The 25,805-nt window shown below is 45.1% G+C and overlaps 1 protein-coding gene across 1 annotated transcript in view; it reads right to left on the bottom strand.

Annotated features, from left to right (window-relative positions):
• Positions 1-6,361, bottom strand: part of CASC3 (CASC3 exon junction complex subunit) — a 99,081-nt gene extending 92,720 nt beyond the window's left edge. The window contains exon 1 of the mRNA XM_082272740.1: positions 6,065-6,361. Coding sequence (XP_082128866.1) covers positions 6,065-6,232 — 168 coding nt within the window. The 5' untranslated portion in view covers positions 6,233-6,361. The remainder of the gene's footprint in view (positions 1-6,064) is intronic.
• Between the last annotated feature and the right edge of the window lie 19,444 nt (positions 6,362-25,805).

The raw sequence follows: 25,805 nt of genomic DNA, 5'->3' as shown, positions 1-25,805 counted from the left end.
TGCACAGACACAATCAGTGCATCCACCACCGCCTTTTCGTGCGTGGCTACAGGAGTAGAGGAATCATCCTCACTATCTGAGAACTCAGGGTACAGGACCTTAGACCCCTCAGGGTGGGCCCCGTCTGTGGCAGCCAGATAAGATTCAAATTCAGGGGAGACAGATGAAGCAGGAGAAGGAGGGGGCACTTTTTACTACCCTGCCGCCCAAAAGCAACCTCCACCCGGGACTGCTGACAGCACAACAATGGATGGTTGGGACCCGGAGGGCCCCGCAGGCTCTGAGAGGGGGTCAGGTGGGGAAATATGTTACAAGGACTCCATGAGTAATAAGGGTACCCCACAAAAGTGCAAAAAGACACTGCCAAGGGACACCCCCACCAGGCTGGTAACACCACCCCGGTGGTGAGACACCGAGCACCCACCAATCCTGCAGCAGAGAGAGGGAGAGGACCACACCAGGCTGTTGGCCAGGAGGAACGCTGCAACGCAGGCCGAGACCCAGTCGTATGCGACCTCGCAAGGCTTTTAACTTGCAGACCAGCCTCTGTCCGGTGGGGCTATGTCGCGGCAGACCTAGCGCGGGGTTGAGGTCTGTGAGCGCACGCTGGCCAGACTGGGGTGACCACTGGATCTAGATCAGTGATGGCGAACCTTGGCACCCCAGATGTTATGGAACTACATTTCCTTTGATGCTCAACTACACTACAGATATGTATATCATAGGAAATGAAGTTCAAAAACATCTGGAGTGCCAAGGTTCGCCATCACTGATCTAGATTATCCAGCCCATCGCCCAGTCCGGCAGTTGATTGTAGATCTCGTTGGAAAACACCAGGAGAAAAAAAATCTATTTAAAAAAAAAAAAAAAATTGCCAGGACCAGAGATCCCAGCAAGGAACTAGGTCCTAACTAGGCAGAAAAAAAAATTAAGTACCTATAGCAGAGAGAAGGAGTATATCTTCTGGGACTGTCCATAGGTGTAGTCAAGTTCTTTTTCGGCCTAGGGTCCTACTCCTGTAGGGGGCAGTATAACTCAATGGTTAAAAGATTGGGAGCCGTGTCCAGCAACAAACCAAGAGAAACATTTTTCCAATATTGCCTGTTAGAGGCAATACCTTATATGTGCCAGAAGTAGACATATGCCGGTTTTCGGTAATTCGATATATCGCGGTATTGCATAGCCACTGTATTGTTATTGTGGCATTTTTAAAATACCGAGTTTCTCTGTCAAGTCTGCCTGACTTGTGAATTGATACATTTCAGTGAGCTGGATGACTCATTCACTCACTCAGCTAACACCTTTCAGCATTAAGTCTCCTAACTATAAACAAAAATGATTACATTTGTATCTTTTCCTTCCCTCTGCCAGGGAGAAAGGAAGTTTAACCTCTTAAAGACTGGACCTTTTTATGACACTTGTTGCTTGCAAGTTAAAATCAGTTTTTTTTTGCTAGAAAAGTACTCAGAACCCCCAAACATTTTATATATTTTTTTAGCAGAGACCCTACAGAAAAAAATGGCGATTGTTGTAATATTTTATGTCACACTGTATTTGCGCAGCAGTCTTTCAAACGCAATTAATAGACTTTAATGAATAAAAAAAAAAAAAAAAAACGTAACAGTAAAGTTATCCCAATTTTTTTTTTTTTGTTACACAGAGAATCGTGATCTTTATTCCAAGCTAAAAAATCGTGATTCTCATTTTGGCCAGAATCGTGCAGCTCTAATATATATATATACACACTAATAAATAGATAAAAACACCGGTCCTCCTGCAGGTTTAACCAATTAATGACTTTACTATTGCTTTAGGCCTGGTTCACATGTATGCGGGTTGGTGGTTCACATGTATGCGGGTTGGGGGCCCACATTTGCACAGGCATAGCAGCCCATTGATGTGAATGGGCTTGAGCTGCTATGCCTGCGTTTTCAGCTGAAAAAAGGTGCATGCAGAATTTAAAAAAATGCAGTGGCCATGAAATCCATCCTTCTTTTGCACCATGCGACTTACCTGCCATTGCTGCACACGCAAACTGTTTTTAAATGCCGTGCCCACGTATACAAAAAATGCAGAAAGCTTGCCAGAGCAGGAACTGCAGGTTAGTCGCATGGTGCAAAAGCAGGATGGATTTCAAGGCCACTGAATTTTAAAAAAAATGCTGCATGCACCTTTTTTCTGCGGAAAATGAGGGCATAGCAGCCCGTTCAAATCAATGGGCTGTTATGCCTGTGCAAATGTGAACCGCCAACCCGCATACATGTGAACCGCCAACCCGCATACATGTGAACCGCCAACCCGCATACATGTGAACCAGGCCTAAAGCAATAGTAAAGTAATTTATAAACAACACCTCCTTCAGGTTTAACCACTTCTTGACCACAAGGATTTGCCCTCTTAATGACCAGGCCATCGGATCGGAGCCGAGCGCCAGGACCAGTTATCACCAGTTAGGCCAGACAATGCTTGATGACCTATTTTAGGCCTGGTTCACAGAGTCTGTACTGACTGACTATATAATAATGTGCATAAGTGAACCAAAGCCCCTAAATTCAGCAATGAAATTGAAGTGAGGTGGAAATTTAATAATTTAAATTTAATAATAGAATACCGTGATAATACCGTATACCGTGGCAAAACCTTAATCAATTAATCGCAGCATGAAAATCTGATACCGTCACAAGCCTAGCCAGAAGCACATAAAGCTACACATTATACCCATATCTCACTCCCCTTCTATAAGTGAAGAACATGAATTATTGATAATGAAGATGTCAGGGTTCTCCCATACTCCAGACAATAGATCTCTGCAATCAAACACACCATCGCATCCCATATGTGCATTGTTGGGTGCAGCAAGTGCATGCCTATAGAGGAATCTCACTTCCCGTTTAGTGGGCCTGTACATTCTGTGTGCTTTTATTAGGCAGCCTGTGCAAACACCACAGAGTAACTACCCCCTCTCCTTTATGCCTCTGCACAAAAGGCTTCTACAAGTACACTGTATCCCATGTGTGCTTCCATCGGATTATCTGTCCACTTATTGAAGAGGCATGTCACTCAGTGTGTAAACCTGCTCAACACTGCAGGAGAAATTATCTGAGATGCAAGAACAAACGTTATGCTTCGCAGAATAAGTTATCCTGAGTAAGTTCACCTTTAAAGCTGAACTCTGTGACAACCGTGTATTCTTGGTGTGCTTTATGTATTTTTTCCAGATCTGTGCATTAATCCTGTGTGATACTTTATCACAGGAAGCTTCTACACAGAGGTAAAGACCAGTCACTGCTGCTCCCCTTCTTTGTGCAGGGTGACTGGTCTCGTCTCCTCCACCTCCTGTCAGTGGCCTATAGTGGGTGGAGCCTGTTAGGTCAATAATGTCACGAGCATCCCCAGCCAGGGCATTCTCCGCCCCCACAGCTGTATGTACATGAAGGGATGGAGATGCTCATGACGTCAGCAACCCAATATGGTCACATTACATCAATATCATTGACCAAATAGGACCATGTGGTCATATAAATTTAATGTCACCAGCATCCCCACCTCTTTATGTACATGCAGCTGTGGGGGAGGGGGAAGCTTGTGACATCATTGACCTAATATGGCCATGTGGTCTTATTTCATCGATAACATTATTGTAATGTGGCCATATTAGGTCAATGATGTCACAAGCATCCCCCCTCCACCACAGCTGTATGTGCACAAAGAGATGGAGATGCTCATGATATCAGCAACCTAATAAGGCCACACAACCTCAATGACATTGACCAAATAGGACCACATGGCCATATGAGGTTAATGATGTCCATAGCATCCCCACCCCTTTGTGCATGTGCAGCTTTGGGGACGGGGAACGCTAGTGACATCATTGACCGAATACAGCCTCATGGTCTTATTTGGTCAATGACATTGATATAATGTGGCCACGAGCACATCCACTTCCCTTTGTGTACATACAGCTGTGGGGATGGGGAACGTCCTGGCGGGGGATGCTTGTGACATCATTTACCTTTTTGGTCTTATTTGGTTAATAACATTGATGTAATGTAGGTAAATGATGTCACCAGCATCACCAGCTCTGTGTGTACATACAGCTATAGGGGTGTGGTATGTCCTGGCAGGTGATGCTTGTGACATCATTAACCTTATTGGTCTTATTTGGTCGATAAGGAGGCAGCCGCTCCTTGACGAATCGCCGTACATGTACGGCGCTTGGTCTTGGGAGTCTAGGGGGCGAGCGCACGCCGCTGGTGGTGCGCCCCCGCTCGTCAGCGGGGAAGCCAATGCGTGTGTCAGACTGCTCCGATTGCCGCCTGACACCCGCGATCATTCCCCGCTGATCATTCCCCCACAGCCAACCATACTTCTCCCTAGGATAATCATAGAGCCCGTGTGATCCTGCTATATAGGATCACATGTCTCTATGCTCATCTCATAAGCCACGCCCCCCCAGTTAGAATCACTCCCCTAGGGTCACATTTAACCCCTTGATCACTTACTGTGTTAACCCCTTCCCTGCCAGTGTCATTATTACAGTAACAGTGCATATTTTTCTTCTGACATTGATGTCATGTGACCATATTAGGTAAATGATGTCACCAGCATCCCCACCTCTGTGTGTACATACAGCTATAGGGGTGTGGTATGTCCTGGCAGGTGATGCTTGTGACATCATTAACCTTATTGGTCTTATTTGGTCGATGACATTGATGTAATGTGACCATATTAGGTAAATGATGTCACCAGCATCCCCACCTCTTTGTGTATGTACAGCTGTGGGGGGGGGGGTGCCCTGGCAGGTGATGCTTGTGACATCATTTACCTTTTTGGTCTTATTTGGTTGATGACATTGATGTCATGTGACCATATTAGGTAAATGATGTCACCAGCATTCCCACCCCTTTGTGTATGTGCAGCTGTGGGGGCAGAGAATGCTGGTGACATCATTGACCTAATACAGTCACATGCTCATATTTGGCCAATGACATTGATGCAATGTGGCCATATTAGGTAAATGATGTCACAAGCACAGCCCCTTTGTGTACATACAGCCATGGGAAGTAGGGAAAGCCCTGGCTGCATGTGACTGAGCGGGAGTGACCCCTACTTTCCGGGTTCAAACTGAATCCATCCCTAGTTACACACTATAAGAAAATAGGGCGAACAATCATCCGGTTTTCCTCATTGTTTCACAGCAAATCGGAACCAATGAAAGAAAATTTGTACAAAAATTCTTGTATGACAAAGGCTTTTTTTTGTTCCCTTTTCTGATTTTTCTCAAATGAAAAGCCTACGGAAACGGTAGACATTAAGTGAATATCGTTCGTTCTGTTCCCGAACGAGAATAATTGTGGCGCTTGTCCCTTCGGAAACTTTCATTCAGGTCGGGATGAGCTGTAGAAAGTTCTTTGGAGGAAAATTCTTGCCAGATTTTGTTATAGAGTGTACAAACCTTTAGACTCCACTCACACCTGCGTGTTTTGTAAACGCATGCAAAACTGCACACATCTGCACGCATTTTATAGAACGTGCTAAAACCTCATCACATTTGCTGCGCCATTCCTTGTTAATGGCCTCCATCGCATGCTGACATGCGTTTTTCTGCATATGTGCATACACTATAAAATGATGAAAGTAATAAAAAAAAAAAAACACGCAAAACAGAATGCGGCAAAAAGCTTGATGAGCTACGTTGCCTTGTGTAGGGTATCCCCATTGAAATGAATGGGCTGCCCTATGCGTGTTTTGCGTGGAAAACGCTAGGTGTGAATAGGGCTTAAAGGCAACCAATCCGAAACCAGTACAGTTGCTATGGTTACTGCACCAAGTGACTAGGCCCAGCTGTCTGCATATCCTCTCACTAACCAGAACAGTGCAGTATCCCTAGTAACCAATCAGAGGCTGCCTTACACTGGTGTGATGTCAGTAAGCCGAGTTCTGATAGGCTGCTAGGGGTGGCTCCACGTCTTCTCTGAAGAAGGTAGGTAGGGGTGCGGGTCAGTAAGTGTTCGGCCTGCGCCCCTCATCCATCCCTGAACCCTGCCGGCCCGTGCACACTTACACACTCAGACTTATCTCCCTCTCTGACGGTCACCGCGACCTCCCGGGTTTCAGTTCTCCCCGGTAGGATCGGTTTTTCCTCAGAGCCCGCGCTCTCGCTGCCGGACTCTTCTTCCTCCTCCTCGCTATCCTGGGACGCGCGTCTCCTCCGCCGTCTCCTGTCCGCCATGTCGGTGAGGAGAGAATCCGCGGGGCTGCACTGGAAACTACACTTCCCGGCGTGCAGCGCGGCACACGGAGCCCTCCGTAGAGATAACTGGGGGAGCGGACTACACTTCCCAGAGTACCGTGCGCGGGACCAATCCGTGAGCAAGCTTGGCCTCGCTTCTGGCGTGCTGTGCGGCGAGGAGGTGATACAGCGGGCTGGGCATGCGCTGTGTGGGTGTGCCTTTCCTCATGTGTGGCACTGGAGCGCCTCAGTGAGGGCCCGCCCAATTCTTACAGTAATGGGCGCCATCTTGTGGCTTGTTCCCAGTATGACATACTCATTACCATTGCCTTACACAAAACTTTCCGAAGACTAAAAGTAGAAACAAAAGGCATTATTTTTTTTTATTTGTATAGTAAGGGAGGGTTTTAAGTACTTGCCCTCTGGAAGATTTACCTCTGTTCATGACCAGGCCATTTTTTTTGCGATACGGCACTGCCATTAATTTAACTGACAATTGCAGGGTCATGCGACGCTGTACCCAAATAAATGTGTGTCCTTTCTTCCCACAAATAGAGCTTTCTGGTGGTGGTATTTGATTACATCTCTGGTTTTTATTATTTTTTGCTATAAACAAAAAAACACCAACAATTCTGAAACAAAACAAAGATTTTTTTACTTTCTGTTCTGGGAGGATGTCATATGACGTCTACTTAGAATGTGCCTCTCGCTTGGCCAATCACAGCAGATCACATGACAGCTGTATTGCACGAATAGCTTCCGTTCCTGCCATCCATTGTGTACAGTTGTGTTGCTAGCTGTGATTGGTCACAGTAATCACATAGTACAGACAGAGCCAATCGAATCCCATCCGTACCATGTGATTAGCTTTGGCCAATTACAGCTAATCACAACAAAAGACATTGAATGAACCAGTTTCATTCAGTAAAAATAGCTGCTTATACCAATGTCATTCACTGGTATAAGTGATCATAATGTGTAAAAAAAAAAAGAAAAAACATGATCACTTCCCCAGAGTAGTACACTGTTTTACTCTGGTCACAGTGTGTTAGAAAAAAAAGAAAATCGTAAAAAAAGAAAATAAGTAACAAAAAAAAAAGAATTGAAAAAAAAAAAAGTGATTTCTTTTTGTTTTTCATACTGTCCCCAGTCAGTGTTCTTGATCACCACCACGCCAGTTATATGATAACACTGTACTGCACTGGTGAAAGTATGTAAAAACAAAAAAAAAAATTGTGAATTTTTTTATTTCTTAATTGTCCAAATAATTGTGAAAAAAAAATTACAACTTCGAAAAACTTACCAAAAAAGGGGTAATTTGGGGGGTATTTGTACTGTTCTGGCCTTTTAGGGCCTCAAGAATTGACATCAGGATTGTTTTTTTGTTTTTCAAAAGTTTGTCTTTTTTCATTTTTTTTAGAAAAAATAAAAAACCCAGTGGTGATTGACTCCTTTACCACTGCCCGCCGCAGATGCACTGCGGCGGGCAGCTGCTCCTGGACGAATCGCCGTACATGTACGGCGCTTGGTCTTGGGAGTCTAGGGGGCGAGCGCACGCCGCTGGTGGTGCGCTCCCGCCCCCGCTCGTCAGCGGGGAAGCCAATGCGTGTGTCAGACGGCTCCGATTGCCGCCTGACACCCGCGATCATTCCCCGCTGAGAGAGAAGGACGGTCAGCTGTTGTAAACACAGCCGACCGTCCTTCTCCCTAGGATAATCACAGAGCCCATGTGATCCTGCTATATAGGATCACATGTCTCTATGCTCATCTCATAAGCCACGCCCCCCCACAGTTAGAATCACTCCCCTAGGGTCACATTTAACCCCTTGATCACTTACTGTGTTAACCCCTTCCCTGCCAGTGTCATTATTACAGTAACAGTGCATATTTTTAGCACTGATTACTGTAGTAATGTCACTGGTACCTACAAAAAGTGTCAAAAATGTCAGTTAGGGGTCCGATCTGTCCACCACAATGTCGCAGTCCCGCAAAAAATCGCAGATCGCCGCCATTACTAGCAAAAAAAAAAACAATAAAAATTACATAAATCTTTCCCATAGTTAGTAGACGCAATAACTTTTGCGCAAACCAATCAAAATACGCTTATTGCGATTTTTTTTACCAAAAATATGTAGCAGAAAAAAATTGGCCTAAAATGATAAAAAATTTTGATTTTTGAATTTTTTTTTTGGAATGTTATATAGCAGAATGTGAAAAATATTGTTTTTTTTTTTTTTTCAAAATTGTCGCACTTTTTTTGTTTATAGCGCAAAAAATAAAAATCACACAGGTGATCAAATACCACCAAAAAGGGCAAAAAAATGTAATTTGGGTAAAGTGTCACACGACCGTGCAATTGTCCCTTAAAATAATGCAGTGCCGAATCGCAAAATAGGGCCTGGTCAGGAAGAGGGTAAAATCTTCCGGGGCTGAAGTGGTTAAATATGAAAATAAATCTCTACTTGTGTGGAAAAAAAAACAATAAAAATGTCATATGGGTACAGTTGCAGCGTTGCAACTGTCATTCAAAGTTTTATGGCTGTGAACGCTGAAAATCGGCCCCGACAGGAAGGGGGTAAAAGTGCCAAGTACTGAATGTAAAGAATGCACAAAACTCAATGCCCAAAGTACATGAGCTACTTTGGTATGCTTGTCAGAAGTAGGACAGCCTACTGAAATCATATGCGTGTAGCATGAAAGCACATACAAAAACGCATGCAAGAACACGCCTTCACAAAAAGCTAGGTGCGAACCTACACTTTTTTCTTCCTTCCTGCTTGGGTCCTTCTTCAGGTGTCAGTGCCTGCATGATGGGGACACTTCCTATTGGATGTTGAGCAGCGCGTTTCTTTCAGGATCCAGATGAGGACAACGTCATTTAGAACTTACAGCATTTGTAAAAGCTAATTTTTTTTTTTAATAATAAACATGTTATACTTACCTGCTCTGTGCAATGGTATTGCACAGAGCGGCCCAGAACCTCCTCTTCAGGGTTGACCTGCCGGCACTTTTGGCTCCTGATCTTTTAGTGCACCACCATAGGAACCGCTTCCTTTTGGGGGCGCAACTGCAGTTTTGCTCCCGAGCCAGGCAGTGTGCATCTATAGACACACAACACTGCTTCATTCTCCCCCTCCCTGCTCACAGGATTTGATTGACAGCAGTAGGAGCCAATGGCCTTTCCCCCCACTCATTATCTGTTATGGGACTGGTCCTCTCACCACCCCGGCGTCATGCTTCTGCCTCTAAAGCGATGTGAGCTTTAGAGAATAGAGGACCAAGAAGAGAAGACTGAAGACCCAAATGTCACGTGACTGTAGCTTTTTTTTTGCCAGTGATCAGTCAGGAAGGAGTGGAAGGAGGAGTTTTTGTTTTGCCCAGAGTTGGGCTTTACCTACTTTGCATCCACAGCAATTTTGTAGTATGTCGCACCCATGTCAAATGCTAAATTTTTTTGCTAGAAAATTACTTAAACCCCCCAAAATTTTATATATTTTTTTTAAATCAGAGGCCATGTAGAATAAAATAGTGGCGCTTGCAATTTTTTTTTATCTTGCACACTATTTGCACAACTGTTTATCAAATCTATATCTACTGGGGAAAATAAACTAAAATGATGTCTAGCTCACGTGGACACAATATTATACCCAATATTTTTTGGTAATATATGAAAGATGGGGGTTGTATTGAGTAAATAGATACCAAACATGTCAAAAGACTACGGTACCCAAAAATGTCCACAGGTGAGGCCTTAAAAGCTTTTACAGCTCATAAAATTTAGATTTAACCACTTAACAGCCTCCCCATAGCAGATTTACTGCTACAGGGTGGCTGTTCTGCCCTTCCGTCTAAGGGGACGTTGGCGCTCGCCTCCGGTGCACCGCTTCTGCTGTGATTAGTTACAGCAGAAGCCAATCAGCAGGTGTCAGTCAATAGATGTCCACTGGCACCCGCTAATCGTCGGGAAGACACAGGAAGGAGTTTTACAAGAGGAAAAAAAACGCAGCGCCTCTAAGTGCAGTGTGTTTTTTCTCCTCTTGTATTCCTGCAGAGATCTCTTCTAGCTCTTTTACCTTGGCTGCCTCCACTGCTGCTAATATATGGAACACAGGCTAGCAACCTATTTAAGAGACTAATTAAGAGTTTAGAGGCATTACTTTGAGACTTGCACCCAGAGGCTCCATCCAGAGCCGGAACCACACCTATACTACAAAACCTGGTAATATACCAATAAGGCCAGTTGCACCTTACTTCAGAATCTGTTACCATTGTGTGCCAAGCCTCCTACCCTACAGGAAGGAGTTTTGCCTATGTAAACAAGGCAGAGCTCTGTTCTGACAGCAGGGATGTGATGGATTTTCTTTCCCTGAAAAGCAGGGAAAAAATCTATCACTTCCCTTAGTAAAAGCACCACACAAAATACACAAAAACTTTGGCTAGGCAAGGAGCAAGACTGGCTAGGGGGTGTACCTGAGTGCATGTCATTCTTGCCTAGGCAAGAATTGAGGAAGTGGGATCACTGGTACCTTTCAAAAAAGGTATGCGCTCCCTGTAAAAAAAAAAAAAAGCAAAAAAATAAAATTAAAAAAAAGCAGCGGTGGTAGGGAAGGTGGTGGGGATTTAAGGTAAAGACATTTGGATAGAATTTTTTTTTGATCTAGTGATCAGTAGAAGCTGGGCAGGGGGGTGAAAATTATCCTGGGGTTGGGCTTTAACCGCTTGCCGACTGCCCCATAGCACATTTACTGCTACAGGGTGGCCACACTGCGCAGGCTCACGTATATACACATGATCCTGCACCTCCGGGTATCGGGCACCCGCTGATCGTTCTGTACACAGGCAGAGCTGTGATCTGCTTGTGTAAACAAGGAAGATTGGCATTCCCTTAGTAAAGAAGGCATGAATCCTGTGCCTCTGCAGAGCAGAAACACCGATTCATATCTTCCACTAGTAAAAGCACCTCCCCCACTACACTAAAACACCAGCTAGGCACACATTTAACCTTTTGATTGCCCGTGATGTTTAACCCCTTCCCAGCCAGTGTCATTAGTACAGTTACAATGCATATTTTTAGCACTTATTACTGTATTAGTGTCACTGGTTCCCACAAAGTGTTAGTTAGTGTCAGATCGTCCTCTGCAATATAGCAGTTCCGCTATAAGTCACTGATTGCCGCCATTACTAGTAAGAAAAAAAAAAAAGAGATAAATTAATAAAAATATCCCATAGTTTGTAGATGCTATAACTTTTGCGCAAACCAATCAATATACACTTATTGGGATTTTTTTTACTAAAGCTAAGTAGCAGAATACATATTGGCCTAAATGTATGAAGAAATTAGATTTTTTAATTTTTTTTTATTGGATATGTTCTATAGCAGAAAGTAAAAAATATAGATTTTTTTTTCACAATTGTCGTCTTTTTTTTTTTTTTTTTTATAGTGCAAAAAATAAAAACCATAGTGGTGATCAAAAACCACCATAAGAAAGCTCTATTTGTGGAGAAAAAATTACATACATTTTATTTGGGTACATCATCGCTAAAGAAAATACAAAATTTTGGGTTGTCCCCGGAAAAGTAATAGAGGGGAAATCTTCCAATGGAGACACTAGTTCTGGTGACCTGGGGGTCCCCAAGGAATTCCCTTAATTTGCAGGGATTTCCTCTTATTTCCTGTTTGACTATGGGACAGGAAGTGAAGGGAGATTTCCGCAACGGGACACAGATGGCGAAAAAAAATCTAAAAGGTGTTATACCTTTCCCTCTATCCAAAATGGGAAAAAAAAGTTTTGCCTATAGTTCTACTTTATTGCTATCACAAAGGGGGCCCTATGTAACAGCATTGGCAGGTGACAAAATCTCTTTATGGACACATCAGAGGTCTAATAAACTCCAATACCTCCTCTCCATAGGCGTGTGCAGAGGATATGCCAGCTGTGCCTGGGCACACCCTAATCACTATGTGCGGTGCCAATTGCCCCTACTGCTCAGGCTTCACCTCCCCCCTTGTTGGCTCTGCCGCCCCGCAGTGCTGCTGGCTTCCCTCCTCTACTCTCCCCAGAGCTGCGGGGGATATTTCAGGATGGAGAGCAGGGGGAAGGGCTAGTAAATATGTAATTTACCAGCCCCTTTCTTTTCTAAATGAACACAGTGTACACACCCGCTCATTCATAGCCGAAGCATAGTAAACTGTGTTTACTATGCTTCAGTTTGTGAATGAACAGGAAGCCACTCAGCACAGAGCACTTCCTATCCATTCACTGCCCCCCTGCAGCTGACTTTGCAGAGAAAGGCATGTGCGTTTGAGCTTTGGGGGTGCACACCCCAATATAATAGGCTGCGTACACCTATGCTCCTTTCCCTCCATTTCAGCCAATCAAGCACAGGAATGCTGTTAAAAAACAATTTTCTAGAGCATATTCCAGCATTATTTTGTGTTTTCTTCATTCCCCTTGCAAGAAAGAGCTTTAGAAAATAGGTGAAAAAACTGCGCTGTCAATGTGTATACTAAAAGTTAATATAATTTTGTGAAATAATTCTAACAAGGGTTGCTTCTAACACTCAAACGCTAATCCCCAGCGAAGTAATATGTAAAAAATATATACCTGAAGAAGTCACGTGACAGTGACGTAATGCGTGGGGCGTAGACGTAGACAGAGTCAGAGAATACCAGAAGCAACGCTCGTGCCTACACCGAGGCAATGCCTGTGAGCCACCGCCGGTTGTTTTTAATACAAACTGTGAGAGTGTGTTATATCTATTAAATAAAATTGTTGAATATACTACACTATGAGAGTATTCTTCTATATACCCCCATTTATGAATTTATGAGAGATGATCCCTGGGAACAGCAGCCAATAATAGATCTGATATACTAGTGGAAACCTACGAGCTGAGGACATCTAGTGGCGAAAAAGGAGTTTGATCTTCCAAAAGGATATACTGTACTTATATTATATGCCTTGAGCAAGCTACTTTGGAGGTGAGAGGCTAGAAAGCACAGTGGTGTCAGTTGTTCACACTGGTGAAAGGACGCACTTTGTTATTCATCAAGAATTTGTTTCATCAGTGGATGGACTGACACTATTTAATTGCTTTTTATGCACTTTATATATAGTTACATAGTTGGTGAGGTTGAATAAAGACAAAAGTCCATCCAGTTCAACCTGTGTAGATGTGTGTGGCTGTAATCATCTTGCATACCCCTGAATGTTCTGATCCTTGAGATGTACGTCTAAGAGTCTTTTGAAAGCCACCATACTACCCGCAGAAACCACCTCATGTGGTAGAGAATTCCACAATCTTGTAGCCCTAACAGTAAAGAACCCCCCACGTTGCCTGAGGTTAAAACGCTTCTCCTCTAATCGCATTGTATGCCCCCGAGTTCTCATGCAATCCCTTCGACTGAACAGCTTTTTTTCTAAGCCTAGATCCCCATTTAGATATTTAAAAATTGCTATCATGTCCCCCCTCAGGCGTCTCTTCTCCAGGGAGAATAAATCAAGCGATTGCAGACGCTCCTCATAATCAAGGTCCTCCAATCCCCTAATTAGTTTAGTTGCCCTTCTCTGGACTCTCTCCAGCTCCAACACATCCCTTCTGAGGACTGGTGACCAGAACTGGACCGAATACTCCAGATGAGGTCGGACCAGAGTTTTATAAAGTGGAAGGATTATAGTTTTATCTCTGGAATACATCCCTTTCTTTATGCATGCTAATATTCTGCTAGCCTTGGCAGCTGCCGCTTGACATTGCATGCTGTTGCCTAGTCTATCATCAACCAAGACTCCCAGATCCTTCTCCATTTTTGATTCTCCCAAGGGTTCCCCTCCTAACGTGTATTGTGCTTTTATGTTTCTAGTCCCCAAGTGTAAAACCTTACATTTCTCCACGTTAAACCTCATTTGCCATGTCTTTGCCCACTCCGTTATTTTGTCCAGGTCATTCTGTAGGATATCTGCTTCATGCTGTGCTGTTATTGTCCTGCCTAATTTTGTGTCATCTGCAAAAACTGATATTGAACTACTGATCCCGTCCTCAATGCTGTTTATGAATAAATTGAACAAGGTTGGTCCTAGGACTGAGCCTTGGGGGACCCCGCTTACTACCTCAGACCAGTCTGAGTATGTGCTGTTTATTACCACCCTTTGGATACGCCCTTTTAGCCAGTTCCGTATCCAAGAGCAAACCCTGCTGTCGATACCTGCAGACCTTATTTTATAAATTAAGCGCTTATGGGGAACTGTATCAAACGCCTTAGCAAAATCTAGGTACACCACATCCACTGGTCTGCCCCTATCTAGCTCACAGCTCACCTCCTCGTAGAATGTTAAGAGATTGGTTTGACAAGAACGCCCATTTGTAAACCCGTGCTGGTTACTACTGATGATGCTGTTGTTCTTAGCAAACTCTACGATATAGTCCCTTATCATCCCCTCCAGAAGTTTACATACTACTGATGTCAGACTGACAGGCCTATAGTTTCCCGGTATATGCCTCTGACCCTTTTTGAATATCGGAATCACGTTAGCTTTCCTCCACTCCCCTGGTACATCTCCTGTCCTAATACTGTCCGCAAAGATCAGGAACAGTGGTCTGGATATAACCTTACTGAGTTCCTTGAGTACTCTCGGATGTACGCCATCCGGGCCTGGTGATTTGTTTGTGTTGAGTTTATCCAGCCTTTCCCTGATTTCCCCCTCTGTTAGCCATAGTGGCAAGTCCTGTGTATTACTACTAACTATACAGTCATGGTCAGTGTACCCCTCCGATTCCTGTGTAAAGACTGATGAGAAAAAGGCATTCAGTACGGTTGCTTTTTCAGTGTCCTCTGTAACCATCCTCCCATCATTGTTAATTATGTGTGCAATATGCTCTGCCCTAGTTTTTTTGCTGTTGATATACTTAAAGAATTTCTTTGGGTTTTTTTTGCTATCCTCCGCTATTTGTCTCTCGAAGTCTATTTTAGCCATCTTGATTTTGTGTTTACACTTCCTATTTGCCTCCTTGTATTGGTCGAAAGCCAATACTGTGCCCTCTGATTTATATTTCCTGAAGGCCAATTTTTTTCCCCTAATAAGTTTTTTAACGCTCCGGTTTAGCCAGCCAGGTTTGGCTTTGTCCCTTCTAAATTTATTTCCCATAGGAATGCACTGCAAGATGCCTTTGCTTAATATGTTCCTAAAGCATTCCCATTTTTCCTCTGTGGTCAGTGATCCCAGGGTTTGGTCCCAGTTTACCCTTTCCATCAACAAGTACAATTTTGGAAAGTTTGCCCTTCTGAAGTTAAGGGTTCTTATGTTCCCCACTTGCCTTGCTATATTGTTATTTACGCTAAATGTGATCATCCTGTGATCGCTAGAGCCCAGGTTGTCCTGGACTCCTACCTCCGAGATTAGGTCTGGGTCATTAGTGATCAATAGATCCAGGATTGTGTTTTCTCTGGTAGGGGAATCCACCAACTGTGACATGTAATTATCCTGTAAGGTTTCCGTGAATTGACGGCCCTTATGTGAGTGTGTAGTCCCCTCTCCCCAGTCAATGTCGGGATAATTGAAGTCCCCCAATATGATGACTGATCCTAGCTTTGCCACTTTACCCAAAAGTGCTAAAAATTCCAGCTCTACCTCCTCCCCTTGTTTAGGTGGCCTATAGCAAACCCCCACAATTACTTTTCCCTTTTCTCCTTCCCTATGGAGTTCTACCCACACGGATTCTAACTCCATACTCATCCCTTCCGTAATGTCACTCCTCTCTATCACCCTTACATTATTCTTGACGTAGAGACATACCCCTCCCCCTCTTTTTCCTACCCTGTCCTTCCGGTACACTGAATACCCTTGGATATTTGCCAGCCAGTCATGTGAGGGGTCGAACCAAGTCTCCGTTATTCCCACTAGGTCTATGTCCTCCTCATGTACTAACATTTCCAACTCATCCATTTTATTAGCTAGGCTCCTGGCATTAGCATATACCCCTCTTAGTTTTACGGAAGTTAAACGTGATTGGTTATGTTTATTCCTGTTTGGTCTGCGGTTCTCCCGCACAGACCTACCAATAGACGTTGTGGACCTACTGTCGCTGCTGACCCTACAGCTGCCTTCAGTCCTTTGCTCCCTCCTAACTGACTCTACTTCTGAGCCCTCCCCCCCGTCTCCTAGTTTAAAAGCTCCTCCAACTTGGTGGCCATCTTTCTCCCCAAAAGAGCTGTACCGCCCCCATTAAGGTGCAGCCCATCCTTACTAAAGAGCCGGTAGCCGACTGAGAAGTCAGCCCAGTTCTCCAGGAACCCAAACCCCTCCTTCCTACACCAGTTCCTCAGCCACTTGTTAAGTTCCCTAATCTCCTTCTGCCTCTCCTGTGTGGCTCGAGGTACAGGCAGTATTTCAGAGAAAACCACCTTGGAGGTCCTTTTCCTCAATCTATTACCTAAGTCCCTGAAATCGTTCTTAAGGATCCTCCACCTACCTTTAACTTTGTCATTAGTGCCCACATGCACCATGACCGCTGGGTCATCCCCAGCCCCGCCCAACAATCTGTCTGCCAGATCTGCGATATGCCGAACGCGGGCGCCCGGTAAACAACATACTGTTCGGTTCACGAGATCTTTTTTACAGATTGCCCTCTCTGTCCTCTTGATAATTGAGTCCCCCACTACCACAACCTTTCTAACCTTTCCTGAGTTACGGCCCCCCTTCTTCCTGGAGCCGACCCCCCCCTGGCAGCTGGGGGAGGGCGCATGCTCCAGCACTGCCACCCCTGAGTTGATATCCCCCTCGACCTGCAACTCTGCAAACATGTTGGGGTCTATCAACTCAGGACTGGCCTCCCTGACACTCCTCCCCCTAACATTCCTAACAGTCACCCAGCTGCGTACCTCTGCTGCTTGCGTCTCCTCTATTCCTCCCTCCTCTATGCTGACCCCTGCCAGCGCCTGATGGGTAAAGTCCAAGCTCCTTTCCAGGTTGTAGATGCCACGCAGTCTTGTCACTGTGTTCTTTAGATCCACGATGTGGGCTTCCAGAGCAACCAGTTGCTCACATCTCGCACAGCAGTATTCGTCCTCGATTGGATCATCAAGGAACGCATACATGCCGCAAGAAGTGCACTGAGTGGCACCCCCAATCCTGTCGGACATTATTACCCACTACTCTATGGGGATAATGTTAACGACCTGCTCTTCCTTACCTACCCTACCTCTAACTTCCCTGGTACTAAACCTGGGGTACTCACCAGTCTCTAATAAACTAACCAGTCGCTAAGATACTTACCAGTCGCTAAGATACTTACCAGTCGCAAAGATAGCACAGACGCAAAGATACTCACCAGTCGCAAAGATAGCACAGACGCAAAGATACTCACCAGTCGCAAAGATAGCACAGACGCAAGGATACTCACCAGTCGCAAGATACTCACCAGTCGCAAAGAATCTCTCCCGCAAGATACTCACCAGTCGCAAAGATACTCACCAGTCGCAAAGATACTCACCAGTCGCAAAGATACTCACCAGTCGCAAAGATACTCACCAGTCGCAAAGATACTCACCAGTCGCAGATACTCCCCAGTCGCAGATACTCCCCAGTCGCAGATACTCACCAGTCGCAGATATACTCACCAGTCGCAAATATACTCACCAGTCGGTCAGTCGCAGAGCACCGTCGGTCAGTCGCCGAGCGGTCTGTCAGTCGCCGAGCGGTCTGTCAGTCGCCGAGCGGTCTGTCAGTCGCAGAGCGGTCTGTCAGTCGCCGAGCGGTCTGTCAGTCGCAGAGCGGTCTGTCAGTCGCAGAGCGGTCTGTCAGTCGCAGAGCAGTTTGTCAGTCGCAGAGCAGTTTGTCAGTCGCAGAGCAGTCTGTCAGTCGCAGAGCAGTCTGTCGGTCGCTGAAGGTCGCAAGCAAGGTCAGTCAGTCACAGATCCCTAAGTGGTCAGTCAGTCACAGATCCCTATGGTCAGTCAGTCACAGGTCTGTTAGTCAGTCACAGATCCTTAAGTGGTCAGTCAGTCACAGATCCCTATCAGTCACAGGTCTGTTAGTCAGTCACAATCCCAAGCACCGTCACAAGGAATAATGACCCAGCTGCAGAGATACTCACCAGTCGCCGCTGCTCCTCCTCCCCTGCTGCCGGGAACACTTGCCTCCTCAATACTGTGCGGTGTCCGTCCTCCACCGCCGTCCACTGCCGCAGCTTTCAAGTCCCGGTCCCGCCGCTCTTTGTCCCGGTCCCGCAGCCGCCGCTTACCGTCCCGGTCCCCTGCACCCGCGCCGGCTTCTAGTGATCTAGTGCGGCTCCCCCGCACGTGTCACCCGGCTCTCCTTTATGCTTCTTTGGCACTAACCAGCTGAGGGAGCGCAACACTTACAGTTTATTTTTTTACAAAGAAAGAGCTTTTATTACTTTCTGTGGCATCATCACCAGATTAGTAACATTCATGCATGGACAGATGGCAGGAGCTCAGTTCCTTTTAACACAGGCATGCCCCGTCTCCCCTGAGCTACATCTAGGAGCCCTTTTGCCTACGCAAAGTTAGGGTGATTTTCTAAAGAAGTTTTGAATCTTGATTGAACAAATTGTGTGAATACTCACTTCAATAATCTAATCATGTGAAAAAACATCTGCACATAATTGGGTATTCACCATGATTAGGCATTTGATTTTTACATGATTACAAGCAATTGTTCAGCAAAGATTCTCAACTTCTTTAGTGAATCAGCCTCATCATTTGGGCACACATTCCGAAGTCAAGGTAGCAGCAAGGATTTGCTGGGAAAGAAATTGATATATGCGAGAAGGACAGAGAAGGGCGGGTTAGTTTAGGTAGTTTAACCACTTCAGCTCCGGAAGGTTTTACCCCCTTAATGACCAGGCCATTTTTTGTGATTCGGCACTGCGTTACTTTAACTAATTTGCGCGGTCGTGCAACGCTGTACCCAAATACAATTTATGTCCTTTTCTCCCATAAATAGAGCTTTCTTTTGGTGGTATTTGATCACCTGTGGGGTTTTTAGATTTTGCGCTTTAAACAAAAAAAAGAGCGACAATTTTGAAAAAAACACAATATTTTTTACTTTCTGCTATAAAACATTACCAATAAACATTTTTTTAAAAAATCAGATTTTTTTATCAGTTTAGGCCAATTTGTATTCTGCTACATATTTTGGGTAAAAAAAAAAATCCCAAAAAGCGTATTTTTATTGGTTTGCGCAAAAGTTATAGCGTTTACAAACTACGGGATAGATTTTGAAATTTTTATTTATTTTTTGTTTTTTATTAGCAATGACGGCGATCAGTGTTTTTTAGCGGGACTGCAACATTGCAGCAGACAGATCGGGCCCCTAACATATTTTTGACACTTTTTGGGGAACAGTGACATTAATACAGTAGCCAGTGCTAAATATTATGCACTGTTACTGTATAAATGACACTGGCAGGGAAGGGGTTAACACTGGGGGTGATCAAAGGGGTTAATGTGTGCCTAAATATGCTTACTAACTGTGTGGGGGAAGGGTTCTGTGACAGGCACAGAGAGATCGGGGGTTTCAGCTCAGCTGAAACTTCTGATCTCCCCCTGCCTGTTTGACCGAAGACTCGCCTGCTTTGTTTACAAAAGCAGGCGGGTGTTCTGTCAGTTTATCTGACGATCGCCGCCGCTCCTCCCGCGCCCTCGCCTCCCGCTATGTCTAAACACAGCGGGAGCGCGGCTCCCGCATCGCACTACACGCTGCTGAGACCTCGTGCATGAAATCATATAGTACTACGTGATGCGCAGCCGAGCCGCCCTGCCGCAGTAATACTATGGTGGGCGGTCAGCAAGAGGTTAAAGATTAGAGAATAGTACAGTATGTACTGAAGAGATGTACTAAGTAGGTTTTTTGTTTATTTTGCCCTAACTTAGACCTTAACGTTCTTATAATTAATACATAACTGGATGAAATTGTTACATTTTGAGAAAGAAAGAGAGATCTTGCCTTTAAAATAATTCTTAATAATTGTTTTTACTATTGCAAATATATACTGCAGTACGAACACTTTACATAATGTGCAATGACTTCTATGTAGCAACATACTAAGGAATCGTATTAGGGAGGGGCTTCAATCCCACACCAGTTTGACCCTCACCATAAGGACACATTAGTTATGCTGGGAGATGATGCATCTGCCTTTAGCTGTTATGCAAATTAAGATATAAATATGTCTGTGTGCAGTATGTTTCATGTGTTTGTAATATCATTGTTACAGCCCATTAAACGTTGGTTTTATAGCACTGCAGGCGTGGACACCATATATCAATATTATGTAGCAAATGTTCATATAAAAACCCAAATTAAAATGTTTCCACTTTAAGTTTTTATGCATTTTTACTTTTTTTTCTTCTTTACTACCATTTACAGATCCTAGCACTGTTTCCTTTTTAAATTTGATGCTATAATGTAAATTTGTAAAAAGTATCTAGACATAAATAGAGCCTTCTTACCAGCTGAAATGTGTGGATACCCTTATTCAGAAAGTATTCTTTTTATGAACAGCATTAAAAGAAGAAAAGAATGCCTCTCCCTTACAGTAGGTTTAGCAGTTTAACCACTTCTGGACCGGAAGGTTTTCCCCCATGACCAGGCCATTTTTTTTGCGATTTGGCACTGCGTTACTTTAACTGACAATTGTGCGGTAGTGCAACGCTTTACCCACATAAAATTTACGTCCTTTTTTCCCCACAAACAGAGCTTTTTTTTGGTGGTATTTGATCACCTGTAAGATTTTTATTTTTTGCGCTATAAATAAATGTAGCACCACCCCCGCAGGAGCTGCTGATTATATTATTGGGTCTACACCCTGCCTAACAACCCAATCAAATTGGCTCGATCCCTCCTCAGGCACAACTGACCCAGAATAGGACTGGACTATCAAATAGATACACAGGTTGGAATACAATACTTCACTATGCAACAATACCTTGTTACCTTCTTGAATAGTAGTCCTTCTGGGTGACACAATGGAACAACGCACAAGATTGTAATTAACCAAACTTAGTTTACTATGTATCAAATTGAATAGGGGAGATACAATACAATACAATACAAGTCCATAAAAGGTTATTTAAAACAGCTTTAAAAAGGTAAAAGAATACCCCCACACTCCTCCTGCATTAAGGCTAGACACAGTACCAGGTAGGTGGGCCTATCTGAGTCCCTCCCCCAGAGTTCTCTTCTTTCTTGTTGATCTTCGCTAGCAAGGTTATTGAATAGAGCTCATTTGTAATCCAGATTAGGAATAAAGATCAAGAGAGAAAAAAACATCGAGCTGTTAGTTGTCACCGCAGGGTGTCTGCGTAACTGAGCAATAACTTCTGCGAGAGAGATAAGCCTCTGGCGACTCCTTTACAGACCTTATTGTTTGTCTATGAGTCTCCTGAGAGAGTATGGTGATAAACCCCGGGGTTTTATCACCTCCTGCTGCGCTACCGCTATCTGTAGATAAAACTGTCTCTTCAGCAGATAAAGTCAGTTATTGGGCATGTGCCCTCTCACCAACAGAAGTTTCTCCTTCGCGCGCTTCCACTGCGGTCTCAGTCCTTTGGCTATATGCCAGCCGCGCGGGGTCCTTCTGGCGGATGACCTCCGGTCTCGGCAAACAGCAGTATGACCTCCAGGAATGTGCCTCGTGCTTGAGATGGGACGGTTCCACGTCGTCCCTCCAGGCTAAAAGGCTCTGGCCCAATATCCAGTGTCAGTCCTTCACTCTCGCTCGCTGGTTCCTCAGAGTCCAGCGCAGAAAGGCCCCCCCACTTCGCGCGCTTCTCTCTTCCTTTAAATAACCTCCCCCATAGTGCCGTGCGGTGCAGCCGTGCACCCTGGATCTTGCAAAGCAGCCTGGGAGATGTAGTTTCTTCATCTTGTGAAAAGGAAGTCACAGCCCGGGAAATTCCATGCAGCTACCACTAGAGGGAGCCTAGTTCCTGGATCTTGCAAAGCAGCCTGGGAGATGTAGTTTCTTCATCTTGTGAAAAGGAAGTCACAGCCCGGGAAATTCCATGCGGCTACCACTAGAGGGAGCCTAGTTCCTTCCCACATATCAAACAGTGTCTTTAGGCATGTTTAACCCCGCTACACACTCCCCCCACTTGAGAAACTTTGGTCCCCAAAGAGGTCAACAGTATGTACCCTAGTGCATAGGTTGGCATTATACAACAAAAACATTAACATTTTGCTGAAATAAGTCAATCTGAATACATCCAATTTTGTATTCTAATAGCAGTGCAACAGTAAAACGATAAAGTGCAATTAATAAGCAAATAAGTGATTTCTACAGTGTTAATATAGTGCTGATTTCTAGTGCTTTTATATAGTGCTCCTTTAAAAAGCACATGTGCCTTTGCAATTTCTTAAACACTTACATCTTAAAGTTTGTGTTGAGAAAAAAAAAACATCAAAAGGTGAGAAAGAGAAAAAAAAACATATAGTGAGGTCAGAGCAACAAAATGTGCGCAAACATTAACTCACAAAGTAAACCAAATTGTGAACATCAAAAACTGTGCTTATTATAATGGCCAAACCCAATATCCTTATGTACAAACTTAAATGCAAACGTTTTCTACTTCAATACTTTGTTCTCATGATCTCTCACAGACCCCCCAAAACTTGGGTGGCTTGTACAGTTGTGCCTGGGGGTGAGCTAGGGTTGTCCCCCACCAAATCTACAGTGGAGGAACTAGGCTGGTCAGGAGATCTTTTGGAGGTAAAAACAGCTTCTTCCGAACATTCACCCAATTGATCATAGGTCAGTCTCTTAGGTGGGTGAATGACTCTCCTTTCCCTCTGTTCCCGTGGAGGCATGCTCTCAGAGGTGCTAGGATCAGGCACTTCTGAGGATTCTTCAATGTCCCCCTCCTCATGTTCCAACACAGAGGAACCTGATGGTTCAAGAGAGGTCAGTTCTTCTTCAGAGAAGGGTGCAACCTCCTCCTCAGGATCTTCATCCTCAGCTGCTTCTTCTGGAAGCATATGAAAGGGTATGAATTCAGGGGCTTCTGCCCGAAGGGCTCCTCTATCAGCCAAGTCAGATGAAGACAGGGAGGCAGGTGTGGGTTCTGGCAACTGAGATGACCACAACCAGTCGGGTACCTCCTCTTCATCTTCCAAATCTTCAGATGGAGAACTTCCCTCTCCCTCATCTGGGAGCGTCGTCTGAGATCTGGTAACTGGTCTGGACCGGCGAGAAGTCGAAGGGGCCTCTGACAAGTCTTCCACAGGGGGCATACGAACCGCTTCAGAGAGAGGCAGCAAATGGTTCCGATGCCAAGCCTTCAATGGACCCACACTTCCTTCAGGCCGAATTTGGTACACAGGAAGGTTTGGCAGTTGCTTGCAGATAACATAAGGTTGGGACTTCCAGCGGTCTGCCAACTTGTGTTTTCCCGGGACACCCAAGTTTCTCAACAAAACCCTGTCCCCTGGTTGCAGGTCATGGATCCGAACTTTTAGGTCGAAATTTTTTTTATTCCGCAGTCCACGTTGATCAGATGTGGCCTGAGCCTTGTCATAGGCCGCTTTCAGACTCTTCCGCAGTCGGTCCACATATCCTCTATGCGATGCTGAAGAGGTATGATCAGGCGAAATGCCAAAGGCCAAATCCACTGGCAACCGAGCCTCCCTTCCAAACATCAGCCGATAAGGGGAATATCCAGTAGCATCACTGACAGTGCTGTTGTAGGCATGCACAATGGCAGCTACGTGCTTGCCCCAATGCTGTTTCTTCTCTGAGCTCAAAGTCCCCAACATATCCAAAAGAGTCCTGTTAAATCGTTCAGGCTGGGCATCCCCCTGTGGATGGTAGGGAGTGGTTCTAGTCTTTTGAATGCCTAACATATCTAACAGTCTCTTGATCAGTCTGCTTTCAAAGTCCCTTCCCTGATCAGAATGGAGGCGTTGTGGTAACCCATAATGTACAAAGAACTTCTCTACAAGAACTTTGGCTACCGTTGAGGCCTTCTGATCCCTTGTTGGGAATGCTTGAGCATATCTGGTAAAATGGTCTGTTACCACAAGGACATTCCCCTGGCCACTCAGATCAGGCTCTAAGCAAAGGAAATCAATGCACACCAGCTCCATGGGTCCCTGACTTTGTAGATGGCCCATTGGGGCTGCTTGACGTGGCAGAGTCTTCCTCTGTATACACCGGACACAAGAATGACAGTATCCTTCAACTTCGGCCCTCATACAAGGCCAGTAGAACCTGTCCCTGACAAGCTGAAAGGTTCTTTCGGGCCCCAGATGGCCATGATTATCATGAAGAGCGGCCAGAACTCCCTCTCTGTATTTAGCTGGTAAGAACAGTTGCCACTTCTCCTCCAGATCTTCAGATGGACCTCTCCGGTAGGCCACTCCTTCTCTGATCTGTAACCGGGTCCACTCTCTATGCAACAGACGGGCCCCCTGAGGGGAGTCAGTTAGAAGCAACTCAGGGCTCTGGATCTCCAGAGCTTCCAAGAGAAGTTTTCCCAAAGGGTCTTCCAACTGCTCCTTCCGCAAGTCCCTTTTGGACAGCCGGGGCAAACCCTCCCCTTCAACTTGGGTCACCTGGCAGTAGCATTTGGGTACTCCGATAGCCGAAACCCCAATCTCTTCTGCTCTTGACCCTCCTCGGGATCGAAATTCAGTTCCCTGATATAGGGCACGCACCCCTTCTGGAGCCAAATGAGTCCATTCTTCCGCAGGTTCCTGTGGAACATGCAACCTTCTGGATAGGGCATCTGCATCCCTATTTCCGATTCCTGGCCGATACTTCAGGCTAAAATTGAAGCTAGAGAGGGCAGCCAACCATCGATGTCCTGTTGCATCCAGCTTGGCCGTAGTCAACAGATAGGTGAGGGGATTATTATCTGTCTTGACAATGAATTCAGCTCCGTACAGGTAGTCTTTCAATTTGTCAACCACTGCCCACTTCAAGGCCAAGAATTCAAGTTTGTGAGTAGGATAATTCCTTTCAGCAGGCAATAGGCTTCTGCTCACATAGGCAACAGGTCGCAGATGACCCTCATGCTCCTGATAAAGTACCCCCCCCAGCCCATCTCGGCTGGCATCAACATGCAGTTCATATGGTTTTGTGGGGTCCGCATAGGCCAACACAGGGGCAGTGGTTAGGGTTTCCTTCAGCTGGACAAAGGCCCCTTCGCATTCCGGGGTCCACTGATCCTGGATGGATTCCTTAGCCTTCCGGGGGCCTATGGTGGACTTCGCCGGCTTTACCAACTCAGGGACATCATCTTCTTCATTCTTCAGGAGCTCATTTAGGGGTCGGGCAATCTGGGCGAACCCCTCCACAAACCTCCTGTAATAGGAGCAAAAGCCCAAGAATGACCGGAGTTCGGTCACATTTGTGGGTCTCGGCCAGGAAGCAACAGCATCCAGCTTGTCCGGGTCAGTGGCCACCCCTTCTTCAGACACGATATGGCCCAGGTAATGGACCGAGGACTGATAGAATTGGCACTTCTCAGGAGAAAGTTTCAGACCTTCTTCATGTAGCCTCTTCAAGACCTTTTCCAACCTCTCCTCATGTTCTTCCAAAGTTCTGCCAAACACGA

This window comes from Pelophylax lessonae, assembly GCF_965119305.1.
Source record: "Pelophylax lessonae genome assembly, chromosome: 11".
Classification (NCBI taxonomy): Eukaryota; Metazoa; Chordata; class Amphibia; order Anura; family Ranidae; genus Pelophylax; species Pelophylax lessonae.
The sequence above is the reverse complement of the archived record's forward strand: the minus strand, read 5'-3'. Positions and strand labels throughout refer to the sequence as shown.